The sequence below is a fragment of the Cotesia glomerata genome, linkage group LG3 (assembly GCF_020080835.1).
Source record: "Cotesia glomerata isolate CgM1 linkage group LG3, MPM_Cglom_v2.3, whole genome shotgun sequence".
Taxonomy (NCBI): Eukaryota; Metazoa; Arthropoda; class Insecta; order Hymenoptera; family Braconidae; genus Cotesia; species Cotesia glomerata.
In genome coordinates, this window is record NC_058160.1 from 21,938,764 (window position 1) to 21,965,988 (window position 27,225).

General features: G+C 28.8%; 5 protein-coding genes and 1 long non-coding RNA gene across 13 annotated transcripts in view; 3 read left to right on the forward strand and 3 right to left on the reverse strand.

The window, feature by feature from the left end:
• Positions 1-35: 35 nt before the first annotated feature.
• On the forward strand, positions 36-1,898 carry LOC123261201 (Golgi SNAP receptor complex member 1). Of its 2 annotated transcripts, none has more exons than XM_044722731.1 (5): positions 36-239; positions 504-679; positions 1,247-1,428; positions 1,513-1,578; positions 1,658-1,898. In XM_044722731.1, the coding sequence occupies exons 1-5, from the start codon at positions 206-208 to the stop codon at positions 1,893-1,895; spliced, it is 696 nt and encodes a 231-aa protein (XP_044578666.1). In that variant the 5' UTR covers positions 36-205; the 3' UTR covers positions 1,896-1,898. The 2 variants fall into 2 exon arrangements, with proteins under 2 accessions (XP_044578666.1, XP_044578665.1); XM_044722730.1 differs by having other exon boundaries at positions 39-239; positions 1,510-1,578.
• LOC123261196 (protein strawberry notch) lies at positions 1,886-9,854 on the reverse strand. Of its 3 annotated transcripts, none has more exons than XM_044722720.1 (8): positions 9,708-9,851; positions 8,356-8,446; positions 8,160-8,264; positions 7,839-8,072; positions 7,613-7,744; positions 4,083-7,535; positions 3,879-4,004; positions 1,886-3,803 (listed from the first exon to the last, which is right to left on the reverse strand). In XM_044722720.1, exons 1-7 carry the CDS (start codon positions 9,726-9,728, stop codon positions 3,898-3,900), a joined length of 4,143 nt encoding a protein of 1,380 aa, XP_044578655.1. In that variant the 5' UTR covers positions 9,729-9,851; the 3' UTR covers positions 1,886-3,803; positions 3,879-3,897. The 3 variants fall into 3 exon arrangements, with proteins under 3 accessions (XP_044578655.1, XP_044578656.1, XP_044578657.1); XM_044722721.1 differs by lacking the exon at positions 9,708-9,851 and adding an exon at positions 8,782-8,927; XM_044722722.1 differs by lacking the exon at positions 7,613-7,744 and having other exon boundaries at positions 9,708-9,854.
• An 807-nt stretch (positions 9,855-10,661) lies between these two features.
• LOC123260709 (prenylcysteine oxidase-like) lies at positions 10,662-12,757 on the reverse strand. The gene is made up of 7 exons (XM_044721977.1): positions 12,604-12,757; positions 12,282-12,488; positions 12,056-12,200; positions 11,667-11,970; positions 11,484-11,604; positions 11,074-11,420; positions 10,662-11,008 (listed from the first exon to the last, which is right to left on the reverse strand). Exons 1-7 carry the CDS (start codon positions 12,689-12,691, stop codon positions 10,751-10,753), a joined length of 1,470 nt encoding a protein of 489 aa, XP_044577912.1. The 5' UTR covers positions 12,692-12,757; the 3' UTR covers positions 10,662-10,750.
• Positions 12,758-13,398: 641 nt separating this feature from the next.
• LOC123260711 lies at positions 13,399-14,713 on the forward strand. Its single transcript, XM_044721980.1, has 4 exons — positions 13,399-13,569; positions 14,001-14,289; positions 14,374-14,529; positions 14,603-14,713. The coding sequence occupies exons 1-3, from the start codon at positions 13,532-13,534 to the stop codon at positions 14,494-14,496; spliced, it is 450 nt and encodes a 149-aa protein (XP_044577915.1). The 5' UTR covers positions 13,399-13,531; the 3' UTR covers positions 14,497-14,529; positions 14,603-14,713.
• A 278-nt stretch (positions 14,714-14,991) lies between these two features.
• On the forward strand, positions 14,992-18,099 carry LOC123260710 (DNA-binding protein Ets97D-like). 2 transcript variants are annotated; one of them, XM_044721978.1, is made up of 6 exons: positions 14,992-15,147; positions 15,248-15,545; positions 15,654-15,801; positions 15,875-15,945; positions 16,847-17,081; positions 17,169-18,099. In XM_044721978.1, the coding sequence occupies exons 1-6, from the start codon at positions 15,110-15,112 to the stop codon at positions 17,675-17,677; spliced, it is 1,299 nt and encodes a 432-aa protein (XP_044577913.1). In that variant the 5' UTR covers positions 14,992-15,109; the 3' UTR covers positions 17,678-18,099. The 2 variants fall into 2 exon arrangements, with proteins under 2 accessions (XP_044577913.1, XP_044577914.1); XM_044721979.1 differs by having other exon boundaries at positions 15,011-15,151; positions 15,234-15,545.
• A 5,622-nt stretch (positions 18,100-23,721) lies between these two features.
• Positions 23,722-27,225, reverse strand: part of LOC123260951 — a 48,554-nt gene continuing 45,050 nt past the window's right edge. For 3 of the 4 annotated variants that reach the window (XR_006508582.1, XR_006508580.1, XR_006508579.1), the window contains one exon: positions 24,810-24,968. This is a non-coding gene — a long non-coding RNA (uncharacterized LOC123260951). Of the gene's footprint in view, positions 24,169-24,809; positions 24,969-27,225 lie in introns of those variants that run through there. The other variant, XR_006508581.1, reaches the window with a different exon arrangement.

Genomic DNA, 27,225 nt, shown 5'->3' on the forward strand with positions numbered 1-27,225 from the left:
ATCTTCAGGTTAGAATTGTTACTGCGTGATAAAAAAAATAATTCTTAAAAAAAAGGTTCATCCATTATAAATTTTAATTGAAATACGAAATTAAAGATATTAATCATAATTCACACGTTGTTAAATAGTCAGCGTAAACTATAAATGAGTCTACATTGAAAAATAATTTCTTTAATTTTTGAACGTATTTTATTTTAATTTTGCGATGGCGAAAAATAGTGATGCTGGAGATTGGGAAGGTAATTAAATTGAAAACAAATACATTTAGATTATACTTATATTAATTAAGTAATAGTCGAAAATAAATAATTAATCTATTTTGTAAATTAATTCATGAGTTATGATGGAGTTGCTGATGTGGTTACGATTCACTTAATTGTCGTGGATTCAATTGACACGTCAGATGATAAATAATAATAAATACAAGATGTCTACTATACTTATGTTATTTGTAAACAATGTATAATACTAATAACGTGAATTGTCATTTTTTCTAATTATAGATTTGCGTAAGCAAGCACGACATGTCGAAAATGAAATAGATGCCAAGTTGGTGGCTTACAGTAAATTAGGAATTAATGCTGGATCCAGTCATGCTAGTGCTGACACAGTACCGTTACTGGATGAAGATCATGTCTTTGAAAATATGACATCAGAAATTGAATCACTTTTAGCCAAAGTAATTATAATTTCTATCATAAATTTTTAATTCATTAGTATCACATTAAAATTTAATGACATTGAAATTAGCAGACATCTGACAATTATTAAAATTTTTGTAACCAATCAATTATAATTTATTATAAAAATTTATTTTTATTATAAATCAATTTATATTATTATAAAAAATTTAATTTTTTTAATTTCTACACGGAAATAAAAAGATGACACTGGATATCATCCCAGATTATACTTAGTGATAATCTTTGGTGAAAAAAAATTTCAGATAGTAGCTAGAAAAATCCAGATTATACTGCGTGATTTCTGGATTATACTCATTGTAATCCGGATTATACTCATTGTTATCTGGATTATAATCATTGTAATCTGGGTTATACTAGCTACAATTTGAATTTTTTTTCACTCAGTATAATCTGGAATGATATCCAGTGTCATCTTTTTCTTTCCGTGTAGATATGAAATTTTTTTGCTAAATTTTTTTCATTATAATTCAGTATCATAAAAATTTACTATAAACTTGACGTTTGAATTGAAAAGCGTATACTTTCAACATTTATTGTTTTAGCTTATGACGATCAACGACAAAATGAGTGGAATTCAAGCCAATGGTGCAGCTATGCTTCATACAATGCAAAGACATAAAGAAATCTTAAAAGACTATAAACTTGAATTTAGTAAAATACAAAATAATTTCGCCAGTAGAAAAGATCGAGAAGATTTATTGGGGAGTGTAAGAAAAGAAATTGAGTATGTATAATAATTTAAATATAAATTATAGATTATAATTAAATGGTATAAGCAAAACAATACATTTCATTTTTTTTACAGCAGCTATAAAAATGCAAGTGGTTTAAATCGGAGAGACATGTATTTGAAGGAAAATCAACACGTACACAAGTAAAAATTATTTTTTATATCTAAATAATAACTAAAATTACTAGTTTTAAGAAATATTAATATTAACTTATTATTTTAGCTCTGATCGACTAATTAATGATCAAATAAGTATTGCGATTGAGACTCGAGATCATTTAGTATCACAACGACAGACATTCAAAAAAATTCAAACCCGATTTAATGATCTTAGCAATCGCTTTCCCATGGTCAACAGTCTTGTACAAAGGATAAATATACGAAAAAGACGTGATTCTTTGATCCTAGGTCTTCTTATTGGATTCTGCACATTTTTGATGCTTCTCTATGCTTTCCATTAAAAATAATTTATCTTTAAATGTTTATAATTAATTTAAAGCTGTCAGTAATTCTTGTGATCTAACAATTTTATTAGTGAAGCGGTGACGAAATTCATGAATCGAAGTGTTAATTTAAAATAATATTGAAAAGAAAAAAATTTTACGGTAAGAAAATATTAAGCACAGGATAATGATTATGAAAAGAAGCAACTGTACATATATTTTATACGATGATAAATAATAATAAATTAATTCTACGAATCTGTAGTATGGATAATAAAATAAAAATATCTCATTAAAATAATTAACATACTTGTAGAATGATTTTGTACCACACTTATAAAAAAATATGCGGCAATTTTTAACTAGAATGTCCAAGATAAAATCACTCCAGTTTCTATGGATAATTGCTTTAATATTCGCAGGTATGTTTATACATGTACATAAATTTATATACATATATATGTGCTATTTGTCATAAATATTGTTTTTTTTTTTTTTTTTTTTTTTAAGTAATTAATTAAATTATTTTCGAACCAAATCAGGATAATTTATTACGTTAGTGTAATTAAATATTAGTTAATCTAATACCAGATATGTTCTACGTCTTAACAATTATCACTCATGGACCATGGAAGTGTTCTGAAATTACAATGCGTAAATAACATACGCAATTTGTTTCTATGATTAATGGATATCGAAAAGATAAATTAAAAATATTATTATTATTACTATAATTCTGAAATTATTTTTTGAGAATATGTATATTATTTTTCAACTTTTAAATAGTACAGTTTACTGTAATTTATTTATTTCTATGCTTTGTATTTTATCGTATACAATTAGAAAAAGAAAAAATTTTTCATTCCATACAACAACGAAAATTACCAGTCAAATACAAGTATAAATAAATTTATTATCATAAATTAAAATAAAACATATAGTTGGATAAATCGCCAGACATTAGTCTTCGGTTAAATGATTTTTTTCTTTTTCTTTCATTCATTCATTTTTTTTTTTTTTTTTTTAATATAAATATATCATGTTTATAATTGAATCTAATCACTAAAAATTGTAGTTATAATATTTATTGGTGGATCATTTTGTTTTTAATTATCATTTAGCACAATAATTAATTAATAATTATAATTCATTTGTTTGTTTGTATTTTTAAATTGAAAATTAATATAATATATTATATAAGAAATACTATAATGCTATCACCATCCAGCCAAAATTGGAATCATTACGACAAAACCTAAAAAAAATTTTTTTTAACAAAATAGAAAATAATATATGTTAAAAGTTTACACTAGAATCTAATGTTTCATGTCTAATTGTTTTATTAAATACGAAATAATTGTTTTTTAAACATAATTCTTGCGCATCAAAGCGTAAAAAAAAAGTTAGCAAATTAGGCGTGCATAAGTGTAATTTATTAGAAGAGCTTGACATCAATCGCGCGCGCTAGTGTGAGCGTCGTGTTCATAATAAAAAATCTAAAAAATCTATATAAAAAAAAAAAAAAAAAAAAAAAAAACGAATTAATAAACAAGAAAAAAAAAACAAGGCAACTAACTACTTAACTTCTATCACGATAAGCAACGCGCGATGTTATTGTTTGAAAAGCGATATCGCGGGAATTTTTGTTATTTGTAACTTTTATTTTATTCTTTTAGGTATAATTTATTATTTTTTTTTTTGTTATTATTGTGCATACAGTTTGACTGTACCGCAGATTCAGTGATAAATCCATTAATGTATTAATTAATTGGCAAATTGCACCAAATATACGACCCAATACTGTGAACTTTTTATATTTTTCAGCTGTTGTATTTATTAATTTAAACGGCTTCTTAATAACAGATTCCAACGCAATATTATCTGCAAATATCTTATTTTCGGCAGTATTTTTTGATCCCTCACTATCTATAATTAAAAAAAAATATTAAAATTACATTATAATTCTAGAATTAACAAATAAATAATAAAAATAATACTTACTATTAAGATGAAAGGATGTTCAAAAAACTTGCTCTTCTGTCTTTTCAGCGTCTGCAGATAGAGCCTCCACCAACGGTTCCAAACATAATTTAGGAATTAACGTGCCGACAATTTTCAGTCCATCATCTGTAATCAAAAACAAAAAAAAAATTAAGTTTCATTCTGAAGTTATCTAAAATTTAAAAAATAGAAAAATAAACTTACCGGTTCGTAAACGCAAAACTTGCATTTTGGAATTTTGTCCAGATCGTGCAGCAAGAGTGCTTTCAACACGACTCCAGACACTCAAAACAGAACCAGCTAGGACATTATATGATCTACGTCGAAGACCAACTTCACAGTCCATGCCAAGAGTTACATTTTTACAGTTCCCTCGCCAGTAAGCGTGCGAACAAGTGTCCACCGAAGCATCATACTGTTGCGTCCAATGTGGCTCAGCCTCTTCTAATTTAACTTTCTTGTATTTCTTTTCAAGTTCACCAAGACTCTCTTGTCTTAATTGAAGTCCAGTATTGGGTCGATAAAGCATGTAAAGTTGATCTTTTTTATCAGTTTTCTTCTTGCCACTATCAACAGCTACTGCGAGAATAGCAGTTTGTTTGTTGTTCCTAATTTGATGGCTCAAGTAGAAGCCTTCCTTGGATCCAGTCAACTCAGACCATCGTTCTTTAGCCTCTGTCCAACTCATACCACGTTCAACATGTACAACGTGTAATTCTGTTGGTGCTGTACCTGTTGCGTGTTTTCTCAAAAATCGATACAATTTAACGCGCTTGACATTCTCACCAGAAGCACCGAGATCGAGGATACCCATGTCAAAACGACCAGTCTTCTTGGCTTGCGTAATAATAGCGTTTAATGTATCAGTAAAGTATTGGAATAAACGATTCTGTAAATCTACAGGCATTCCCAGTATTCGATTTAAGAATTTTGAAATATTATTGTAATCCTTGTCAAGTGATAAAACACCTGGCATATTTTCACTATTGCAGATGAGCCCAACACCTACCAATGCGTCGGCTACGTCTTTGAAAAAGTCTCCGCGGTAGTCTTGCGGTGGTGGTACCAATGGAGCTTCATAGCCCATAATTGTCTTCATAGTAGCCTCTAAAGCAGAACGACCATACTTGTTGTCAATATTAAATTGTGATAAATCTCTGGTTTCAGTCGCACGACGATCTCCGTGTGTCAGCGCACCTAAACTTTCAAGACGTTTAGCTACAGTCGAAGCAAATCGTCTCTCACCAGCTAAGTCTGATATAAGGAAGATATACTCTGGAGCGTTTACTTGATTCGAACGGTGAGTACGTCCAAACTGTTGGATCGCACGGTCTGCGCTCCAAGGAAGCTCAAGAGTTATATGAACACGTCGCATTTGATTTCGAGCACGACGATCACTTTGCAGTGAAATACCACTACTAGCGGCTTCTGATATAATAGCCACTGTTTTTTCTCCGTCCATAAACCGTTGCTTCTCAGTAAGATTTAAAGTTTCCAGAGGAACATCAACTTCAGATCGTGATTCATACTGAATCTGGCCGTCTTCGGTTTGTACAACTCTACCCTTTCTTCCAGTCATCTCGGCTACATTTTCTGGACCACCAAGTTCGTCAATAAGCTGATCAAGTGTATTCGGTGGAAGTTTTTCTCCTAGTTTTTCAATTTGTGCCAATAATTCTTCTTTCATACAACATGCCCGCTCAATGGCGTCTCGTGGAGGTGCTCCAGTCATTGTAGGTCGTCCAGCAGCATTGATACCCACCGTTGGCACAGCATCTCCATTCTTTTTATTATTACGCGAATTTTGAGTTTTTAAAGTCAACATCGACTGTATTTTATCTTGTGTAGTTAATCTTTTCTTCACTGGTTTCTTCGGTTTTCTTCCTCTTTTTTTCCGTCTGTCCCATGGATCAGCATCAGAATCACTATCACTGTAAAATGGATTAAAATCTGAGCTGGCATTACTCTCAGCATCTGAACGATTAGCTTCTTCTTCACTTTCAGATCCACTTATTTTAAATTCTGAACCAGAACTATGACCACCATTTTTTTCTTCTTCTGAAATAGATTCCTCTGATTCCTCCCACGCACGTACTTTTTTACTAGCTCTTTGTGCAGCTTGTCGTACAGGTTTCCTCTTACTACCACTAGCTGTCGTAACTGGAGGATCTTCTTCAAGTATGACGATTGGTATTATTGGTTTAGGTGGTTCAAGACCAAGAAGCCGTTGAATTCTATTACGATCCGGTGCTGGAAAATGTTTCTCCACTAGTGTTTGTAATACACCTTTGGCTGTAGATACAAAGTCACTTAATTCTCCATCATCGCGCTCAAGTTGCTCGAGTGTTCTTGCTTCACCAGTTGATTGGAGACCAATGACAACGCATTTACCACACTTAACAGCCTCACGCGCAACAGAAACTGCATGCTTTACTTTGGCTGCAATACATAGGTACTTGAAAAACCGCTGATGCGACGACCAAAATTGACCCCACATTGTTTTTTTCATCCTATTTTCAGCATCTATAAGCTCAGCAGCTTCGTGAAACCTTTGCATAGCGTCAACCCATAGTCTTACAGAAGAGTCATATACGTCGGTAAATTCTTCTGATAGAGGAACCTCTTCAATTTTGAAGGCGACACCATGGAAACTCAACTGGCGTGCAATGTACATACCTCGTAGCTTCATGTCCATTGCAACTATTTCCATAGCACCTACACCACGTTTTTCCACGGCTGCTATAAAGTCATTAAACTCAGCAAAAGGTGTTCCCTCACCCCACATACCCAGTCGTACCATATAGGCCATATTCCTGGGCTCAGAAGCTCCAGTAGCACTGGCGTACACAACTCGTGCCTTTGGCAATTTAGTTTGTAACTCTAATACGGTTAAACCTGTTTTAGTAGGTTTTGAACTACCAGTAGGACACAAATTTTTAGCTCGATGACACTCATCGAATATTATTAAACCATCAAAATCATCCCCACACCATTGGAGTAATTGTTTAAGCCGACTTTTGTACTTTGCACCGCTGCTCTGTGAAGACTCACCGATTAACGCGGAATATGTACTAAATATAACACCTTTTTTAACATTACCATTAACTGATGAAGCTATTTTAGCATATTTAAACTTATTTAATGCATGTACATCTATTTTACCGGCGCCAATATCTTTTAAATCGCGTTCAGCGTCATACTTGAGATCATTAGACACGGACACCCAAATGGCACGTTTACGACCTTTCAGATAATTTTCAAATATAATACCAGCAATGGTACGACCTTTACCAACACCAGCGCCATCACCGATCAGAAAACCAGCACGCGTACCATCAGGTAATAGCTGCTCATGCTGCTGTGACGCATACGTGATTGACTCAAGTTGTAACGCAGAAAGCGCGCCAGATTTTATTGTTTCTTCTGGAATAGATATTTTGTACCAAACATCAGTAGGTTCTACACTCGACAACGATGCAGTCTCGACAACTGGATCAGGATGTTTGCGACCAAGTTTTAATTTCGTTGGCATATAATCTGCGTAGGTCTCTGCAACACCCATTTCATCGTCATCAGCCTCTTCATCTTCAGGAATTGTTGGTTGCATCATTTTCGTTGGATCCATTGCATTCATCCACATTTGTTGTACAGCTTTTCCTACACAATACAATGCAATAAGTAATGACTAATTGCTTTTTAATGATAACACCATCACATTAAGGACAACAACATACCTGGGAGACCAGATCCCCAATTTTGGTTGAATCCACCTTGATTCAACAATTGCAAAAAAGGGTTGAATCCTCCCGCGCCACCCATACCAGCCATTCCCATGAATGTACCCATCAAATTTCCCATTTCCATATCTAAAGAACATCGTTTAAAACATTAGTACACTCAAATGCACAAACAAACATAAAAGTACACAAAACATCGAAGAAAAAAAAATCTATCACTTACTTTGAAGAAGAGTTGCTGGATTAAAATTTTGAAATTGTCCTAAATTGCCAGGGAATTGACCGTATGGTCCAGTATTTCCAAATTGATTCATCTGGTTCATCTGATTCATCATATTGGCATTTGGAAAATTTTGGGTATTGCCTTGAGAACCACCTACACGTACCATTTCATATCCGGGAGTTGGTGGTTTAGTCACTAGACCTTCCGGAATTTTTGCTCCTTTTATGTTTGGTGCTAAAGTATAAAAATAAATAAATAATCAATTAATTTGATTATTTATAGTTAAGAAAAAAAAAAAATAATATAATAATATTAATTTACCATTGGTGATAGGAGTGGTTTTCATCGTTGTGTCGGATGCATTGGACTCATTTTCTTCTTTGATGCTCGCAATCCCAGCAGCAGTGGCGAGGTCTTTCCCTCCGCCTAGTGAATAATTTATCAGATTATGATCAATATAAAGGGGATGGATTAAAAATAATGGACATCAACAAGAATGTATATTTAAATATCTTACCAGGAACTTCGATCTTGTCTGGATCTTCATCGTCGTCGAAATCACTTCCACTGCTTTCGTCGCTCATTGCATCTTTGTATTTTTTACCAGCCTACACAAAAAAAAAAAAAAATTCTAGTTTGTGCGTCTCAATATCAAACAAGAAAAAAAACTTATCTGGTAAATAATTTGATTAGAAAATTGTGCATTGAAAGAAAAATGAAAACAAAAAAATATTAAACTGACAAATGACGGATGAATTATAGTTAGTATTATTATATAAAGAACGCGTCGTTAGGAACGAATAAAAAAAAGGTTATGTTTGTAGAATTAATATCAGACTCGCATGGAAATATTTATAAGTATATATAAATAACCGACTAAATTAACACAAAAAAATGACATTATTTTATAATAAAATAAATAAATATTTATTTCGTGACATACGTTCATTAAATCACAGAAAAGAATTATAAATATATGTTTCTTAGTAAAAAAATCTCCACTCTCAGCACAGATGAGTAACCGACAGCAACACGATGCGAACTAATCGACAGACGCGCGACAATTGAGCATGCCGTGCTGTGAAATAATTGCGAACTAACATTAAAATGTCTATATTTATTGTATATTTGAATTGTTTTAATGACACTATACATATTTCGGAGTCATTAACAAAATATACAAAAAATCCCGCGAATGACAATCACAAAAAATTACTCATATTTTTTATTTTATTATTTTTTTTTTTTTTTAAAGCAAGGGAAATAAGTCGTAGACGGCAGCGCTGCTGCGAGGGTCGGGAACGGGGGTGTAGTTTATTTTTTTTTTTCACATGCTTTACGATACGACGATGAACGACATAAGACACAGCGTGTATAAACGCTTAAGTGGCATTGAATTACTATCTAACTTCAATTACAATGCCTTTAATGATAACAATACACATTTAAAAATAATAAAAACTCTAGGACTAAAGTGTTCACTTTTATTCTCATTTTCTTTCTCTACTAACGTCAAAAAAAAGTTAAGTATAAAAAAAAACTACTAAAAAAAAAAAAATCACATTTACATGACACTGCCGTGACTTGCTGCCGTAAAAAGAAAATAAATGAACAAATAAATTTATACATACGATGTAAATAATTTTTTTCTAACAATAATCAAATTGTATACAAAAACCGCGAAAAGCGTGAGTTAAAATTGACAAGAGCGTGACTTCCGACGTTTTTTTTTTTTTTTTAATTTTTTTTCCGGATGTTGAGGGCGCGGATATATTTTTTTTGGAGTAGTTATCACTCAATCAGAGATTTAAAACGAACAAAAACAGTATAATAATAAAATAAGATTATTAAACGCGAATATAAACTTACGTTTCGCTTAGGCCGTGGCATTTTTTTTTACTTTGTGTTAACTAGACGATCGGTTAAACGCGTTTGCCGTTCTCGGCTGACGCCATTTTAGCTTTAGCTCCTACTCGGACCCACGGTGCACCGCGATTGAGAATTACAAAAACACCCGCGTTGATTCTGATGAATTTATCCAAGGAATCTGTAGCCGCCTTGTTGCCAGATCTAAATTAGACTATGAGCTAATTTCCAAGTGACGACCGCCCAACATCAATCCGTCTCATTTGATGTAATTTTTTATGATTTTGCGTATTAAATTTACTTTAAAAATAATAAGAATAAATTACTTAAGACTTTCACGAGTTAATTACTCGCGAAAATAATTATTTTTTACTTGAAACAGAGTTTGTTTAAAATTAATTGTAAATGCGTCAGAATATTCTGAGCAAAATCTGACAACAGCGCAAGTGCGCAGCGCAGATCGTTACATGTTTTAAGTATTCGCGGCAAAAAGAAAAGAACGTTAAAATTCTTTCTACTGCATTATTCCGTGATTTGATGCGACTTTAACTGTTATAAATCAATCTCTTATCGTAATTGATTCATAAGAAAATTCATTAATTATTAAAATATTGCGTAATTTCCGAGATATAAATGAATGTAAATATAAATATATTAAAAAAATTTTTCACCATCTCGATACGATCGATCCGAGCTTCGCGCGCGCCTAACGCGCAGTCTCCTGGCGCGTCGTCGAAACACAATAATAAATTAATTAGAATAGAAAACTTAATATATAAGTATTTGAGAATCATCATTTTTTATTTATGGAATCCAAAATTTCATTATTCATCTATTTGTTCATTATCTTTTCAGCAAATTAAAAATACTTGACCTCATATCAACTTTATCAACAATTTATTTATAAAAATTATAACAATTATTTAAATGCATCTATAATAAAAAATATTTGGTTTTACAATAATTTTTTTAACTATTTAGTTTTACAACGAACATACAATTTAAAAAAATAAAAAACAAAATTAAACCTGAATAAATCTCCACATTTATAATTCTCTACTAGTTGGTTCATTTTTTCTTTTTTTCAAGCCAGACGCTTGAGAAATATTGCACTTTTTTTTATAATCATTGTGTACCAAGATTGCAATATTCCGACCGCCAATAGCACTCATTTCCATGGCACTTGCTGCCCATTCGATAGCATTAACATGATACAGAGAATCAAAGAGCTTAAAATTATTTGATGATTCCATTGTTGAGTATTTTGGGTACGCTTTCCATTTTATTTCTTTAATTTCATTTACCTGAAAAAATTAATCTGAGTGACTATCAAATTTATAAGAAGCTAAAGTAAATAAATCACACGTACTTCTAGGAACACTTTATTAATTAAATTTTTTTCCACCGGTTTCCGTGAAAATATTTTCCAAACATCAGAGTTGTTTCCTTCAACTGTAGTTAGCCTTCCAATCGAACTCAGAATAGTCTTATTAGGATCACAACTCAAAATAGCGTCAATTGATTCCTCTAACTTAAAATAACTGGGATTAATTTTTCCCTTCACGAATGTTGCATAAGTAGTTTGATAATCTCCAGCAAATTTAAAGTTTACATTCTCCGGAAAGCCAGCAAAATTAATAGACATTTTTTGATCATGAGTCAACGGAGTAGCAATAATTACAACGTCATAAGTCTTCCATGTGTCTTCAAATTTTCCTAATTTTTTTAAAATTTAATTTTTTCATTAATTATTTTTTTAATATTATATTTAATTTATACCTGTGTTATAGAAGACGTGATATTCTGGTGATCCATCATCTTTAGGGGCATAATTTATTTTATTGACTATTGCAGGAATAACTTTAATTTTTTTATTTTTTTTGATAAGATTTTCAGGTACCTAGAAAGATCAATTTATATTAATAATTTTTTATAAAATAAATAATATAAATAACATATTACTTTTTTATTTCCTCCTTTTACAGACCACAGAGAAGATCCTGCACCTGCAACTGATACGAATCCAACAAAGCTATGGACATCAGTATCCTGGCCATAATTAACAGCCAAAGTGGCTTCAACTAATTCATTGATTAATTTATGAGAGTATCCTTGGCTTAGCAAAAAATCTTTTGAAGAAATTTCTAGCATTTCTGGAAATTTATGGTTCATTCCAGACAGTAAACTTGAAATATTTTCAAAACCAATTCCAGCCTCTTGAAGATCATAGATGTGATCAAAGTCATCAAGGATTGAATTTGTTAATCTACCTAGCAAATTTAAAGTCATTATATTTTAATCTGGGATTAGTTATTTATATTATCTAAAATAAAAATTATTGTTCTGACAACCTATGTAATTCAAACGGTGCAAGGCCATATCTATAAAATAATTTTACCAATGAAACCATTTGGTAAGAACTTTCTTTAAAGACAAATTCATCGCCATTCCAAATTCCAGCAATCATATCGAGTTCAGATGGTCGATCTTCAAGTTCTACAAATAGGTAATTAATTTTATTAGTTGAGTGATTAATTGTCTTTAAGATTGACGTATTGAATAACAATATTAATTAACTAAGAAGCTGTACAAAGTGTCTCATTAATTTATTCCTGGAATGAATAATCGAACCACCGGTTTCATACTCATCATTGTTTATATTCAATGTCGCCAGCCGTCCACCAATTTTATCAGCTTCGAATAAATCAATATCCACATCGTCTTTAAATAAATCTGTGAGATAGTGTGAGGCTGATGCTCCACCAATTCCTCCTCCGATTATTGCTGGAACAAATATCGTTATTGTTAATGTAATTATCAATAAATTCATACATAATAAGCTTTGTATACGCTATAACATATACAAAAAAAAATGAATCCGCAAAAAAAAAAAAATTACCTATCTTTGGAGTACAGTCCTCTCCATAAATAATATTGCATAATATTATGAGATTAATTACACAAAAAATTTTATTTTTTTTAGCCATTGAAATTATTAAAAATAAAAAAAGTAGATGAAATGTTTGAATTAAAAATAAAATAAAATTATTTAAAATATCTTTTGCAGAAATAACTAATAGAAATTATATAAATGGAAAAGGTCATCAGAAATACATGATAGTCTCCATCTACAAGAGAAAAAAAATTTACCCGCTAATATTTAATTTGTTAATAAAATCTATTTGAATTAATACAAGATAACAAATTGTTAGGAAGAAACATTTTTTCATTAAAGAATTTCGTGAAATTGAATGTCAAGTTTTAGGGGATGGCGTCTATTGTCTAGACATAAATTAGTCACATTACCGATGATACAGATCCCAATTACAATACATGACATATAATTCCGATAAGGTAGATTCCTAATTACTTACAAATCTGATACGGTAGAATTTTAATTGTCTAGAATCCTGATGAGTCAGAAGCCAAATATCTAGAATTTTAATTTTAAATTTTTAAATATCATTCCAATAGTCCAGAATCCTGATGAGAAATAATTCCAATCATTAGAATTCTAATCGAATCCATTTTTTATGCCTTTAAAAAAAATTAATTCTTATAGATGGCGCCAAATGGAAACAACTCACTTCACAGATAATATACACAGACACAAAACTGGAGTGTGTGTGTCTTGAGCAGATCCTATACATCATACAGCAATAATTCATTTTTTAGATACTCCATGCTTTTAACAAGCACGTGTTTAACGCGCGGACATTAGTTTTGTTGATGGTTTGGCTGTTTCTAATTGTATTTTTCATTGATTCTACACACAAACTTTAGTGACAGCAAAAAATTATTGATTAAATCCGTTAATTATATTAATAATGGTTCAAATAACTGATACAAATCATTTAAACGCGATGTAAGTACAGTTTATAAACGAAATAAATGCCTGAGTCTATCTCCAACCTACAATTTTTCTGATAATACTGAATTTAACAAACATCCAACAGTTTTTTACATTTTTATAACAATTATATTAATGATACTGAAATCTGCAGATATCTGAAAAATTTTTTTTATTTTTGTTATAAATCGATTATAAAAAAAAAATATTTTTTAAAAATTTTCACTTGTAATTTTTTTTAATTTCTGGATGTAGAGTTTTTTTATTGGAATTTTTTTATAATAATTTAGTTATAAAAATCCACAAAATTGACAGATAATTTTTTTTTTTTTTTTTATAATAATTGATGGGTTATAAAAATTCCAAGAATTATCAGATGTTTGTTAATTTCAGCGTCATTTTCTCTGTCAAAAACCATTTAAAACTTTTGTATAATTTAATTTCAGGTATTATCCAAGTGGAGAGTCAGATTTAGCAATGATGCAAATTGATACACAACCAGGAACAGTATTCTCACATGATGAAGATATGACGCAATTACAACAAAAAATTTCAGATCTGAAAGTTGAACCTAATTTTGCGATAAAACGATTTCATGAAGACACTAGAGAATTAGGTATTTACTCACAACATATGGACATCAGAGAACCCTTGTCAACGTTAAAAAGTTTACTGCAACATAAATTAAACTTTGATCTAAATGGTTTTCAATTTTGGCTTTTGGATACCCAACTTGTAAGTTTTTTTTTTAAAAATACTTACCATTTTTTTATTCTATTTTATTTAAATATTATAATTTATAAATATTTATGTTTATAGTTGGAGAGGCATCAAATTTTAGTTAACGAGTGCTTCCAAAGTCAAGGTCTCGTGGAAATTAATGTGCAGATAAACCGGACACAGAAGAGAATAAATATTGTTAATGTTTTAAAGCCGCATTAATACTACGTTCAAGTAGCTACGTTAATTATTGATGTAAGAATTTCACATTTTTTATTTACTTACTTTTAATAGCTTGAATAATTAAACTATCAATCTTATTTTATAGCTCCAGTACTTGATGAAGAAAAAAATACAAATGAAGGATAATTTACGATGTAATCGAGTACAAGCATGTGTATATATATATTTTTTAAAATCGAGATTATTATAATAAATTTAAATTATTACATTAATTTAACCAATCAGAAAAATAGTTGGATTATTTTATTCCCATGGTGTTTTCATATTTTTTAATTTTTCCAAATCTCATGAAAATTGAACGCTGTCATTAATATTAAATATTAAATTGTTTATTTTTTTTTTTTGTAGTTCAACTGCAAATATTTAAAAAAAAAAATACTTTCATACTATCCACGCGCAAAACTTTGTCGGCGCTACCATCTAGCAGCGTTTCAAATAATGACAACTAATTCTAAAGAAAAAAAAAATTGTCTCACGGTAACACAATTATCAATATTTTTTATTTTTTGCGCTTATATATTTATATACATTCATAAATTAAGGTGTTAATAAAAAATATTGTGTGAATATTTTAGTTGTCAATGTTTAAATAATGGATCAACTAACTTCTGCAAAACATTTAAGCACAATGTAATTACAGTTTGTGTATTAAATACGCCATGTGTATTGTTAACCTAAAATCAGTGATACTCTTATTATCTAAAATTTTTAAAAGTTAATATTATTTTAGGTACGACTCTAACGGAGAATCAGATTTTGCGTTACTAAGGCGAATTAAAATGGAACCAGACACAATATTATCACATGATGACGATATCATGGCACAGTTACACCAAGACAGTTCAGATTTGGAAGTCGAGCCTAGTTTTGCATTAGAACAACTCAACGAGGAAGATACTAACCCTGAAAATCTTCATATGCAACACATGGACATTAGACAACCTCTGTCAACGTTGAAAATGTTACTGGAGCAAAAATTAAACTTTGACTTGAGCGATTTTCAATTTTGGCTCCAAGATGCCCAAGTTGTAAGTTTTTGTATCTAATTATCAATAGCAAATTACTTACCATAAAATGTATATAAAAATAATAATTTATGTTTATAACTAATGAAAATAAATATTGTAATTTTATAGTTGGAGAGTCATAAAAATTTAGTTGACCAATGCGTTCAAGGTGAAGGTCTGGTACAAGTAAATGTAAAAATAAATTTAGCACAAAAAAAAATAAACATTGTTGATGTTTTAAAACCTGCTGAAGACTATGTTCAAGTAGAGGATCAATGTAAGAATTTTACTTTATTTATTTATTTACTTTTTATGATTTGAATAATTACATGATCAATCTTATTTTATAGCTCCAGAACCAGCTCAAGAAGAAAAAAAAGTTATTAAATGGACGGTTGATACTCATTATAAACAAGAACAAGTATATATTTTTATTAAACTTTTTACTGTTTTTTTTTTTTCTATTTAAATAGTTGTAATGAGACAATAATTAAATGCATCTACTTACTTACATTAACCTCTGACAAGATAATTATCTAAACAATATTTCTCTAACAGCAATGAGGATAAAAATAACTAGTACAATTTAATTTCAAGTATCCAATAAAGGCAAATAAACTTTTTTGTTTTTAAAGTAAAGTTCGAATAATTCTGCATAACGACGGTCGAATTAGCAATTGGTCTAATACGTCTGCACATTCTACATGTTTTATACTTTAAGTCCAGTATAAAATTTTCTTATTATCTTCATGTTGCAACATTTTATGAAAAATCATTTTTTAAAAAATAATTAAAAATATTCTGTCCAGGATTTTTTTTTGTCTACCCATTTTTAACATATTTTCTAGTATACGAAATTTATTATAAAATAAGTTTGATTCTATTATCAACCCGGTGAATGTCGATTTAGGTTCGGATCTTCTATTATAGCTCCTTATTTTTTAGTGGGTGTCTTTTTATCATTTTGATGTAGCAATAGTTCAATTATAAATTATTTGAATGATTTAAACCAAAATATTATACCTTTATAAGATATTAAATTGTTTTTTAAAGTGATAATAAATTTTGAACTAATTGTTTTTTCGTACAAATGGAAGATTCTCTAAAATTGAGTTAGATAGTTTGCTAATTAGAACGTCGATAATATAAATATAATTTTGGAATAATTTAATAATATAGAAATAAAATTTAATATGAACAAAGTCTGTAAAATTCCAATAAAGTTAAATTTAAGAGGTGAATATTTTTTACCCAGTTTGCCTGTCAGGGGTTAAAATAAATTTCATTAGTATCTAAATATTAATTAAAAAAATTACTTTTAGGATCGTTTGAAAATACCGAGTGATCCGATGGAGTGGTCACAAACTCACGTAAAACATTGGCTGCAGTGGGCAGTTAGACAGTTTAATCTTACATCAATACGATTAGCTGATTGGAATATAATTGGCGAACAATTGTGCAACCTTGAACTTGAAGAATTTAAAACAAAGGTTCCAAATGACAAGGGTGACATATTTTGGACCCATTTAGAATTGTTGAGAAAATGTAAATTAGTCAGTGAGTATTTTTTTTTTTTTAATGAATTTGAAACTATTTTTTTTGAATTTATAATTATTTAATTTTATTATTTTATTCAAAACGTAGCTGTCATTCAAAAAGATCAGCCTGAAAGCTCCCAGGACAGTAATAAAACTCTGAAAATCCGTAATCAAAAACCGACGAAACCACGAGCAGTTATCAACCAGCATCCCCGATTAGTCAGTATGCCTTTAGTAGAGCCACCCCAGCAAATACCTCTGGCAACTTCGAGCCGCGCTGTTACTAGTAGTCAAATACAACTGTGGCAGTTTTTGTTAGAGCTACTGACAGATCGTGAACACAGAGAACATATTGAGTGGGTCGGAAGCGAGGGTGAATTTAAGTTACATAAGCCGGATAAAGTTGCGAGTTTGTGGGGCAAACGGAAAAATAAACCTTCGATGAATTACGAAAAGTTGAGTCGCGCTTTACGGTATTACTATGACGGCAACATGATTTCTAAGGTCCAGGGTAAGAGATTTGTGTATAAGTTCGATTGTGATTTAAAAAATCTGCTTGGTTATTCTGCTGAAGAATTAAGTAATATTGTTAATGAATCCCCTAAGTATTGTTGATAGATACAAAACAATATAGCGATGGCTTTATTTATAGAAATAATTTACAAAAAATTAATTACGAAAAATATGTTTAAAACTGAATCACATAAAATAAAAATAATAACTTGTCATAAAAAATAAGATATACTAAGTGCATAATGAACCGGTTGTGATAAAAAATGAATATTCTCAATTTTATGGGGATAAAAAATTAAAAATCAAGCCATCGATATTTAATAATAATGTTAATAAATCATTTAAATTTATAAGTCTGTGGTTTAATACAATTTTTATAAACCAGGAGCTGTAAATTATCTTTATTTATATTATCATGTTATAATAATAATTACTAATTACTATAATGATGAATATATTTGTGTATTTTTGTATGATAACAAATTACAATATAGTGGAGTTAACAATTCTTGTTATTATACAAATCAATAGGTATTTTATTCCCTCGTTTAAAAAGTTTTTTTTTCTTTTTTTTATTTATCAGTAAGATTAGATAACAATATCGAGTTTTAAAGGACGTTGCTGATGATTACTGAGCTTCATAAAAATTTTTTTTTTGCTTATTAAAAATTAAATGCATTTTAGACTTAAAATGAACTATTTATTATATTTTCAAACATTCATATTCATTTTATATCCAGTATGGCTGTTACATTTCAAAACACAGTACTTTCTTTCGTTATTGTTTCGTTTTTTAGTACTTGAAATAAACAGTCAAGATTTCTTTTTTTCTTTAAAATATATTCATTAATACATCTTCAATGCTTGTACCAATTTTTTTTTTCAATTTACAGTGTAAACTTTTTTCTTATGAGACAAATTTGAAAAAATCTAAGAAGTGTCAGTTGCTGTGTTTTTAAATGGTACAATAGCAGTACTTCAGAAAGTATCCTGTAAATATTTGTCAAAATAAAATTTTTTGAATTTATTAAAATGTTGAAAATTTTACTAATAAGAACAAAAATTATTTATTAATACATTACATTATTGACTTTAAATATAAGTAGATAGATGACCCTGAAGTTAGCGGACAGCAGACAAAATAAAATTTCAGATAGGGATATCTACAAGCGAAATTAAGTTTTTCAAGTTTACCAAATTATAAATTGTTTGTCGTTGACTTACCTACGGGTGACAATAAACGAAATTTTTTTTTTACTAATTAAAAATTAAATTTTGGGAAACTCTCACCGTGTTTCCTATAGGTTTATGAATATGAAATTTTCAAATTTAGTTTATTTTTGGATTCTAAAAAGATGATTTCAGTTAGTTTTTTAAATTTTGGCTTAGGGCATTCTGGGACGTATATCTGCGAGTAAAATGATTATTATTAAAAAAAAAAAAAAAAAAAAAGTCACCTTTTTGTCTTTGAAAAATCTAAAGATGATATTTTTTTTATTTTAAATTTGATAGCCGGATCGTTAGATATCCTTCATTTTTGATTTTTTTGAAAATTTTGGAGCCGGATATCAAAGTGAAAAATAATCAAAATCGAAATCAAAAAAATGTCATGTTTTAATTTTTCAAGAATCTAAAGATGATTTATCTCGGATTTTTTATTTTCTTATTTATTTATTGAATATCCTTATTTTTTTGTTTTTTTGAAAATTTTGGTCCGGAATATTAAAATCAAAAATGATGAGAAACACAAAAAAAGAAGTTTTTTGTTTTCATTTCTCAAAAATCTAAAGATGATTTTTTTCAGATCTTTATTTTCTTCATTTGTTCATTAAATATTTATATTTTTCAGTTTTTATATTTATTTTGACAGAGAATATCAGGTAAAGCATAAATAAAATTTTTTTTTTACTCAAGTCAATAAATTTGCCATCTAGATTTAAAAAATTTGAGATATATGATTCACGTTAACAGCCGAGACCAGTGATTGCAGTTTCAATCGGCTTAGCGAAACGAATGGAAATTTTGAAAAAACGTTTTTAGAGATAATAGATAATTTAATAAACTATTTCACCACAAAGCGTTTTTTTCAAAAATTTCATTCGTTTCGTGAAACCAATCGAAACTGCAATTGCTCTGCTGTTGGGAGTGCGACAGAGATAGTTCCGTTGAACTCCGTGAGAGCAAAGCGAGAAAAAGATGGTCTCGCCTGTTAAACAAAATGACTAAAAAAGTAATTCTTTTGTTAGTTATTTTGTGATGTATGAATCATTTAATCCTGTAGAAAACATATAATGAAGACAATTCAACTGAAAATAATTAGACATGTCTGAGGTAAATAAGGATCAACGAGTAAGGGAAGTATTGGGGACGTAAAATAATAAGAGTAAAACAAGAAAGAAAAAATTTTTCAGTCTGTATTTCAGAAATTTTTAGTCAAATGTTTGAGGCAGCTGATATGTGACCACCTCTGACAGATTTCACAGAAAATCTAATTAAAATTTTTTCAGCCTCATGAAGAATCTTCAAGTTTGAATTGATAAAACTAGGAAATTTGGAGTTATTCCGAAAAAACACTTTTTCCGGTTTTCTTTTGTTCGCGATATCTCTTGAACAAATTGACCGATTTTGACCGGCTTGACGGCAATCGACGTAATTTTTTATGTTAATAGCTGATTAGTTTTTGAAATTGATCGTTGAAGCCATTTAAAAGTTATTCCAAAAAATTTCGGAGTGATGTTAAAAAAACACTTGTTTCCAAATATTTTGTCGAGGATATCTCTCGAACCAATCAACCGATTTCTACGTTCTTGGCGGCAATCGACGCGGTTTTTAAAGCTCTAAAAATTATTTCATTTCATCAAAAACGATTCGAAAAGAAATGTCGAAGTTATGTGGAAAAAAACACTTTTTTCGGTTTTCTTTCGTTCACGATATTTTTCGAACGAATCAACTGATTTTGACCAGATTAGCGGCGATCGACGTAGTTTCTCTAGGTTAAGGGTGGATTCGTTTTTGGAGTTGATCGATATAGCCGTTTAAAGTTATTCCCTTAAAACCACTATCAAAAAATATTTTTTTCTTAGTTTTTTAAAAATTTTTCAAAATTTCTTAAAATCTATCGGTTCAAATTCACCGGAAATGTAAGTTTGAAGGAACTCTTTGGAACGCCGTTTGGTAGGTTCCGATCGGTTTAGTCGTTCAAAAGTTATAAGCGAGTCACATACTAATACACACACAAATACATACAGGCATAGCGTCAACAACGCAGGGGTAGTCAGGGAAGCTTTCTATGATTTTAAAACGTCGAGATCTGATGAAAACTTAATTTTTGAAAAACGGGGTAAAAAGAATAACTTCCCGATTTTTGAAAATCTTCGATTTTCTTAGAGGGAAATGAAAAATAAAGATCTGAAAAAAATCATCTTTAGATTTTTGAGAAATGAAAACAAAAAACTTCTTTTTTTGTGTTTCTCATCATTTTTGATTTTAATATTCCGGACCAAAATTTTCAAAAAAACAAAAAAATAAGGATATTCAATAAATAAATAAGAAAATAAAAAATCCGAGATAAATCATCTTTAGATTCTTGAAAAATTAAAACATGACATTTTTTTGATTTCGATTTTGATTATTTTTTACTTTGATATCCGGCTCCAAAATTTTCAAAAAAATCAAAAATGAAGGATATCTAACGATCCGACTATCAAATTTAACCCGTCAGCACTCACGTTATGAGCATTTTGCTCACACAACAACATCGGACTTATAGAGCGGCGCTGTAGTGCAAGTGAGATACTAAAATTCACGTGAGTTCTGACGGGTTAAAATAAAAAAATATCATCTTTAGATTTTTCAAAGACAAAAAGGTGACTTTTTTTTTTTTTAATAATAATCATTTTACTCGCAGATATACGTCCCAGAATTTCCTAAGCCAAAATTTAAAAAACTAACTGAAATCATCTTTTTAGAATCCAAAAATAAACTAAATTTGAAAATTTCATATTCATAAACCGATAGGAAACACGGTGAGAGTTTCCCAAAATTTAATTTTTAATTTAAACAATTTTTTATTAGTAAAAAAAAAATTTCGTTTATTGTCACCTGTAGGTAAGTCAACGACAAACAATTTATAATTTGGTAAACTTGAAAAACTTAATTTCGCTTGTAGATATCCCTATCTGAAATTTTATTTTGTCTGCTGTCCGCTAACTTCAGGGTCATTTCATTAATCTAACACAAGTTCATCAGTGCAAAAAAATTATTACAGGTACCAGTAGTAAAAAAATTAGTCAATATTCTCTATTAAATAAATAAAATATACAATTAATAATAAATTTTTTTCATTTAACATTAAAAAAACAAAAGTTACTTTTTCCTCCGTGTATGATATTATAATATAGCATATAGATGATCTTTATTAGATTTATATTTAACACAACACTCTACTTTACATACCACATTCTTCACAACAAGATGTCATTTGCGTATATAAGCAAACCCCGTTCGCCGGTCCCGTATATAATAATAAAGAAAGCTATTGTACAAGATACCTCATTGTAAATAGAAATATAAATATAAGTATATATATAAATTTTTTTTATTTATATATATATATATATATATATATATATATATATATATATAGCAAAAAGTAACACGTTTGGACATGCACTTAGCCGATCCATCGTGGTGACGAGACTGCGTTAAAAGGGCCGGCGAACGTTTGCGGTGCCGGACCGGTCGTTCGACCGGCCAAAAGGCAGAACTCATCGCCAATACCAGAGAATCTAGCCTGTGAGATATCGGTCGCGACGTCACAAGTTAGGGTCTCAGGGAACCGGCGAAGCGGCAGGCTTATTTATATAGCCTGCTCGCTATTGCCCTTCTCTTAATCCTGATTTTCATACTCATCATTACATCCTAATCATCTTTTTTCTTCTTACATTACTTTCATATACAATCACACTAATAGAATATAAAACAGAAATATTTTTTTGTTTATAACAATAATAAAATTAAACTCAAGTTTATCCATTCTTACTAAAAGTCACACTGCACTCATTACACTCGACAAGTTCCTTTATAATAAAAATTATAATTTACTGACGATAATAATAATTATTGCTATTATAATAATAAAAATAATTATTGTTATTATTATTACTATTCTTCCTTTGGCAGCAATTAAGTATTCCATGTTGTCTTCTTCTTGAGATATTTTTGTGTATGACGTTGTAGCGCCGACGACTGGGAAAGTTAGCAAGCTGTACAGTGAACTTCATATCTGCAGGTGCAATTACCCACTATACAACCTACTACCTCACCCAGGCATCGTCGCAGTTAAAATATGCTTTTACTGGTAATAATCGTCATCATCATCATTATAAATTTACAATTTTTCATTTTTATATGTTATGTTTAATGGTAAAAAATGATACGAATTATACTTGATATATAAAATACTTAAAGGATTATATACACTCAGAAAGCTAAAAAAGCCATTTTTTTTTATTTTTATCAAGCGGCTTTTTAGTTGATGGATATAAAAATTGATATACTTGTAGTAATGACTTTTAACTTTAATTCTGATCTCTTGTTTTTTTACATGGAGAAAATTAAGTTATTATAATTATTATTGTTCTTTTATAATAGTAACTAGCTGTGGAATGTTATTGATTAAAATCTTATTATAGTTTCTTTAATACACAAGATTAGAACAATAGTTCTAAGTAATAACTTACAATATGATTTTAGTCAATATTACTCCAAGACTAAAAACTATTACAAAAGATTTTAATCAATTCAAATCATCAAAATTCGAAATTCTTATTAAATTCTGTTAATATAAGGGCCAGTTTTTCAATCCAAGATAAAATTTTATCCAGGATAAAATTATTATTGCCAGTATATTAGATATATATAGATATATTTTATCATTGGATAAAATTTTATCCTGGATTGAAAAACTGGCCCTAAATTATTACCTAATGATGAATAGAAGAAATGATGAAAATATCTGTTTTTGACAAAATGTATTCATAAAAAATTTGTTAAATTCCAATGAAAATTTTAGCCTTAAGTTGTTTATAAAAATATTTATCGAAACTAATTTTAATATCTATTATTGATAAATAGAGTTAAGGAAATTTTGTAAAAATTAAAGAATCATCAGCCGTTATCAACAAATCTTGCTCACCAATTTTGACAATATAGTTTTGATAAAAAGTAATTCAAACTTTTTGGTCTCAGCCCCATCAAAGTGCGACGCACTTCAATTAAGCTTTACAAATATAAGTATAACTATAAAAACATTTGTCCGATCGATATTTAATTTTTTAAGCACAAGTACATTATAAAAATGAAATAAAAAATTGATTTTTTTAATTCTAAGTGCGTACAATCCCTTAAAATGTCTAATCAACAAAATTTAAAACTTGATGAAAAAAAATATAGTTTCTAATAATTTATTTATAATAAAAACAATGTAATATATAATGAGTAATGAGTAATAACAACAGCAATTTCATGTAATAGTGTGAATCTTGATAAGAGTGAACATTTCTTCCTCATCATAATGACAGCACAAAGCAAAACTGTAATAACAAAAGAAAACAAAAGATAATAAAATTATTTACACATTAAAAAGTTAAAATAATTAAAACTATAATAATAAATAATAAAATAAAAATAATTGCAGTAATTCTGATACATCTCGATGAAGTATGATATGAGCTATGCAAATTGAAGATGATCCTACTTGCCTTGTAATATGTATACAGAATTACATAGATTTAATTAAATGAATATATATATATATATATATATATATATATATATATATATATATATATATATATATATATATATATATATATATCTATATATCATGGAGCTGGACGTTCAGACGTGATATAAGAGATATATGTATATATCAATCTTAAAACGCCGGCCTGACTACATGTACCGGTAGATAGGAGCTTGCGGTATGCATATAAAATAGCCCACAAGTTCGGATCTACGGGTTAGTGTCATCAAGTAGCTGCTTCTCTTGTAAGTGTGTGCATTAGCGAGCCGTCCACAGATTGACGACTGGATTACTATTATTAATATTATTGTTGTTGTTATTAATGGTACAGGTATATATAATATATATTTATATTATATATATATATATATATATATATATATATATATATATATATATATGCTATATATATATATATATATATATATATATACTGTGCGTATATGAGCAGTCTTGAATTCTCAACTCGTCTTATGTTGAAACGGTGTGTCATATATCTCCAGGGGGAGTGTAACGTCGCCACTCGCCAGGTGGTGTCAATTCAGGTTCAACGGGACTCCCCATGGACTGTCGTATATGCCAGGTCACCTGAAAGCAATAAAAGAGAAATTTCATTCACTGTGACATTTATTATTTCATATGGTCAATGTTCACCCAGAGCTACTCGTCTCACGCAAAATTATCATCATCTTTTATACAACACACTCATTTATTTAATCCGCATAAGCCAGTGCTTAATATCTTCATACATCGTATTGTAGTTTTTTTTTTTTTAATATTAATCTTGGTGTAAATATTTTTATTAATTTATATCTACAACAATTATGAACTTCATCAAACTTTAGAAAATTATTAAAATAGTATATTGTAATAGAACTTATTTATGGTTTAAGATTAAAAAATTTTTACAGGAAAAATTTTATAATTTTATAATAGAAATATTTATTTCTTAGTTCAAATTAATAAACTATATTTTATTGAAATTAATTTAATAATCTATGTTTTGTTTAAATAACATAAAATTTTAAGCTAAGTATAAAATTATATTGGCTTAATAGCTAGAAATGTTAAATCAGGAAAATTATTTGCTTGATCTAAAAAAAATTTGGTTTTTTTTTCTGTGCAATATATATGTAAAGTAAGAGTAATACGCATTTGATTAAAGAGAAGCAATTTTGAACCAAGAATATAATTTTGAATAATCTTTCAAATCTTTACAGTCTTAATTCATAATAAATTAATATATAAAATGCGGTTGAGTAATTAATGCAAATTAAAAATAAGAGATGTTTCTATATGATGAACACTTTATTTGTGATGTTGTAAAAAGTTTAAAAGTCAATCAGAAATTAACAAAACTATAAAATACTAATAAAAATGAGTATTATGTATTATCACTACACTGAGAAAAAAAAACATTTTTGTTCAGAATAAAATTTCTTGGCTCAAGAATCGTTTAAAATAAATTTTGATTTTTTGACAAAAGAATATCAATATCTATCATGATAATAAAATATTGGCATTAATTTTGATAGATTAACAAACGAATAGGTTCCCTTGAATTAAACAAAAAATAATTCGATTAATTCGATCAATTCTTGAGACAAGAAAATATATTTTTGAAAATTGTCAAGAATATATGTTCTTGTGACAAGAAAATTTTCTTAAGAGTAGTACTTTTTATTCTCAGTGTATAATACTTAAATAAGTTTCTACTAAACGGTATAAAGATGTTAAATTGTTAAAATATAAGTTTATAGTGGTGATATAAACTGAAAAAATGAAAATTTCATTATTTTGAATCAAGCAAAAAAATTATTATAACTCGTAAACAATTTTCTGCTTGATTAAAGATAATTCAATTCTTCAAATTGGTTTTTTTGGTTCAAAATTTTTTTCTTTTAAATCAAGTTTATTTTTTTATCAATAAATTTTATAAATGGACTACATCCAAAAATACGGCAGTGTCTCGCGCCAGATATGCGTTCTAAAACTAATAAATGTTATTTGTAGTCACATGTACGATTTGGAAAAAAAAAAAAAAAAAAAAAAAAAATTTTATTATTCAAGGAGATCCTTGTAAAGTTTTTATTAATTTAACAACTAAAAAAATTACAAAAATATGAAAGTTTAAACAATTTTAAATAACTCTAAATAAAAAAACCGAACTGTTTCCAAACTACTTTCGTTGAAATTTAATTTTAAAAAGTGACAAAAAGCTATAGGAAGTTAAACATAAAACTAAATGAACAAACTTTGGAAACTTATATAATTATTATTTAAACTTTCATAATTTCACAAAATTTTTCAACTTTAAATTTAATTTTTATTTACATGCTTTTTCTATACTATACAACTGTTGCCACTAGACTTTTTTTAAGAACAAAAATATATAAGGACTACAATAATTTAGAACATGTTGCATCATCATGCATAAGAAAATTGTTTTTTTTCTTCCCTATCAATATATCTTAACTATTTCTTTTTTTAGTTTGTCATTATAGTTTTGATTAAAACATTAAAATATAATATGAATTTTTTATGTAAATTTTAGGTATATAGATGACTATGTATGTGCTTGATATGTATAAAAAATATATGTGCAAAGAATAAATGAGTGTCCCCGAAGGGTCACGCCAATGGCTAAATAACCCAGTGTAAACTTTAAAGTGTATGAAGAAAAGGGCCACTTTTGATGGCAATGGCCGAAGAGTAGGAGTGTGCATAACAGCAAATAAAATAAAAAATAAACAAATGATAACAATAATAATAATAACGAAAAAAAGAAGTTGAATCTTGGAAGAGAGAAGAACAAGAGGATGATGAAGAAGAATAAGAAGAAATA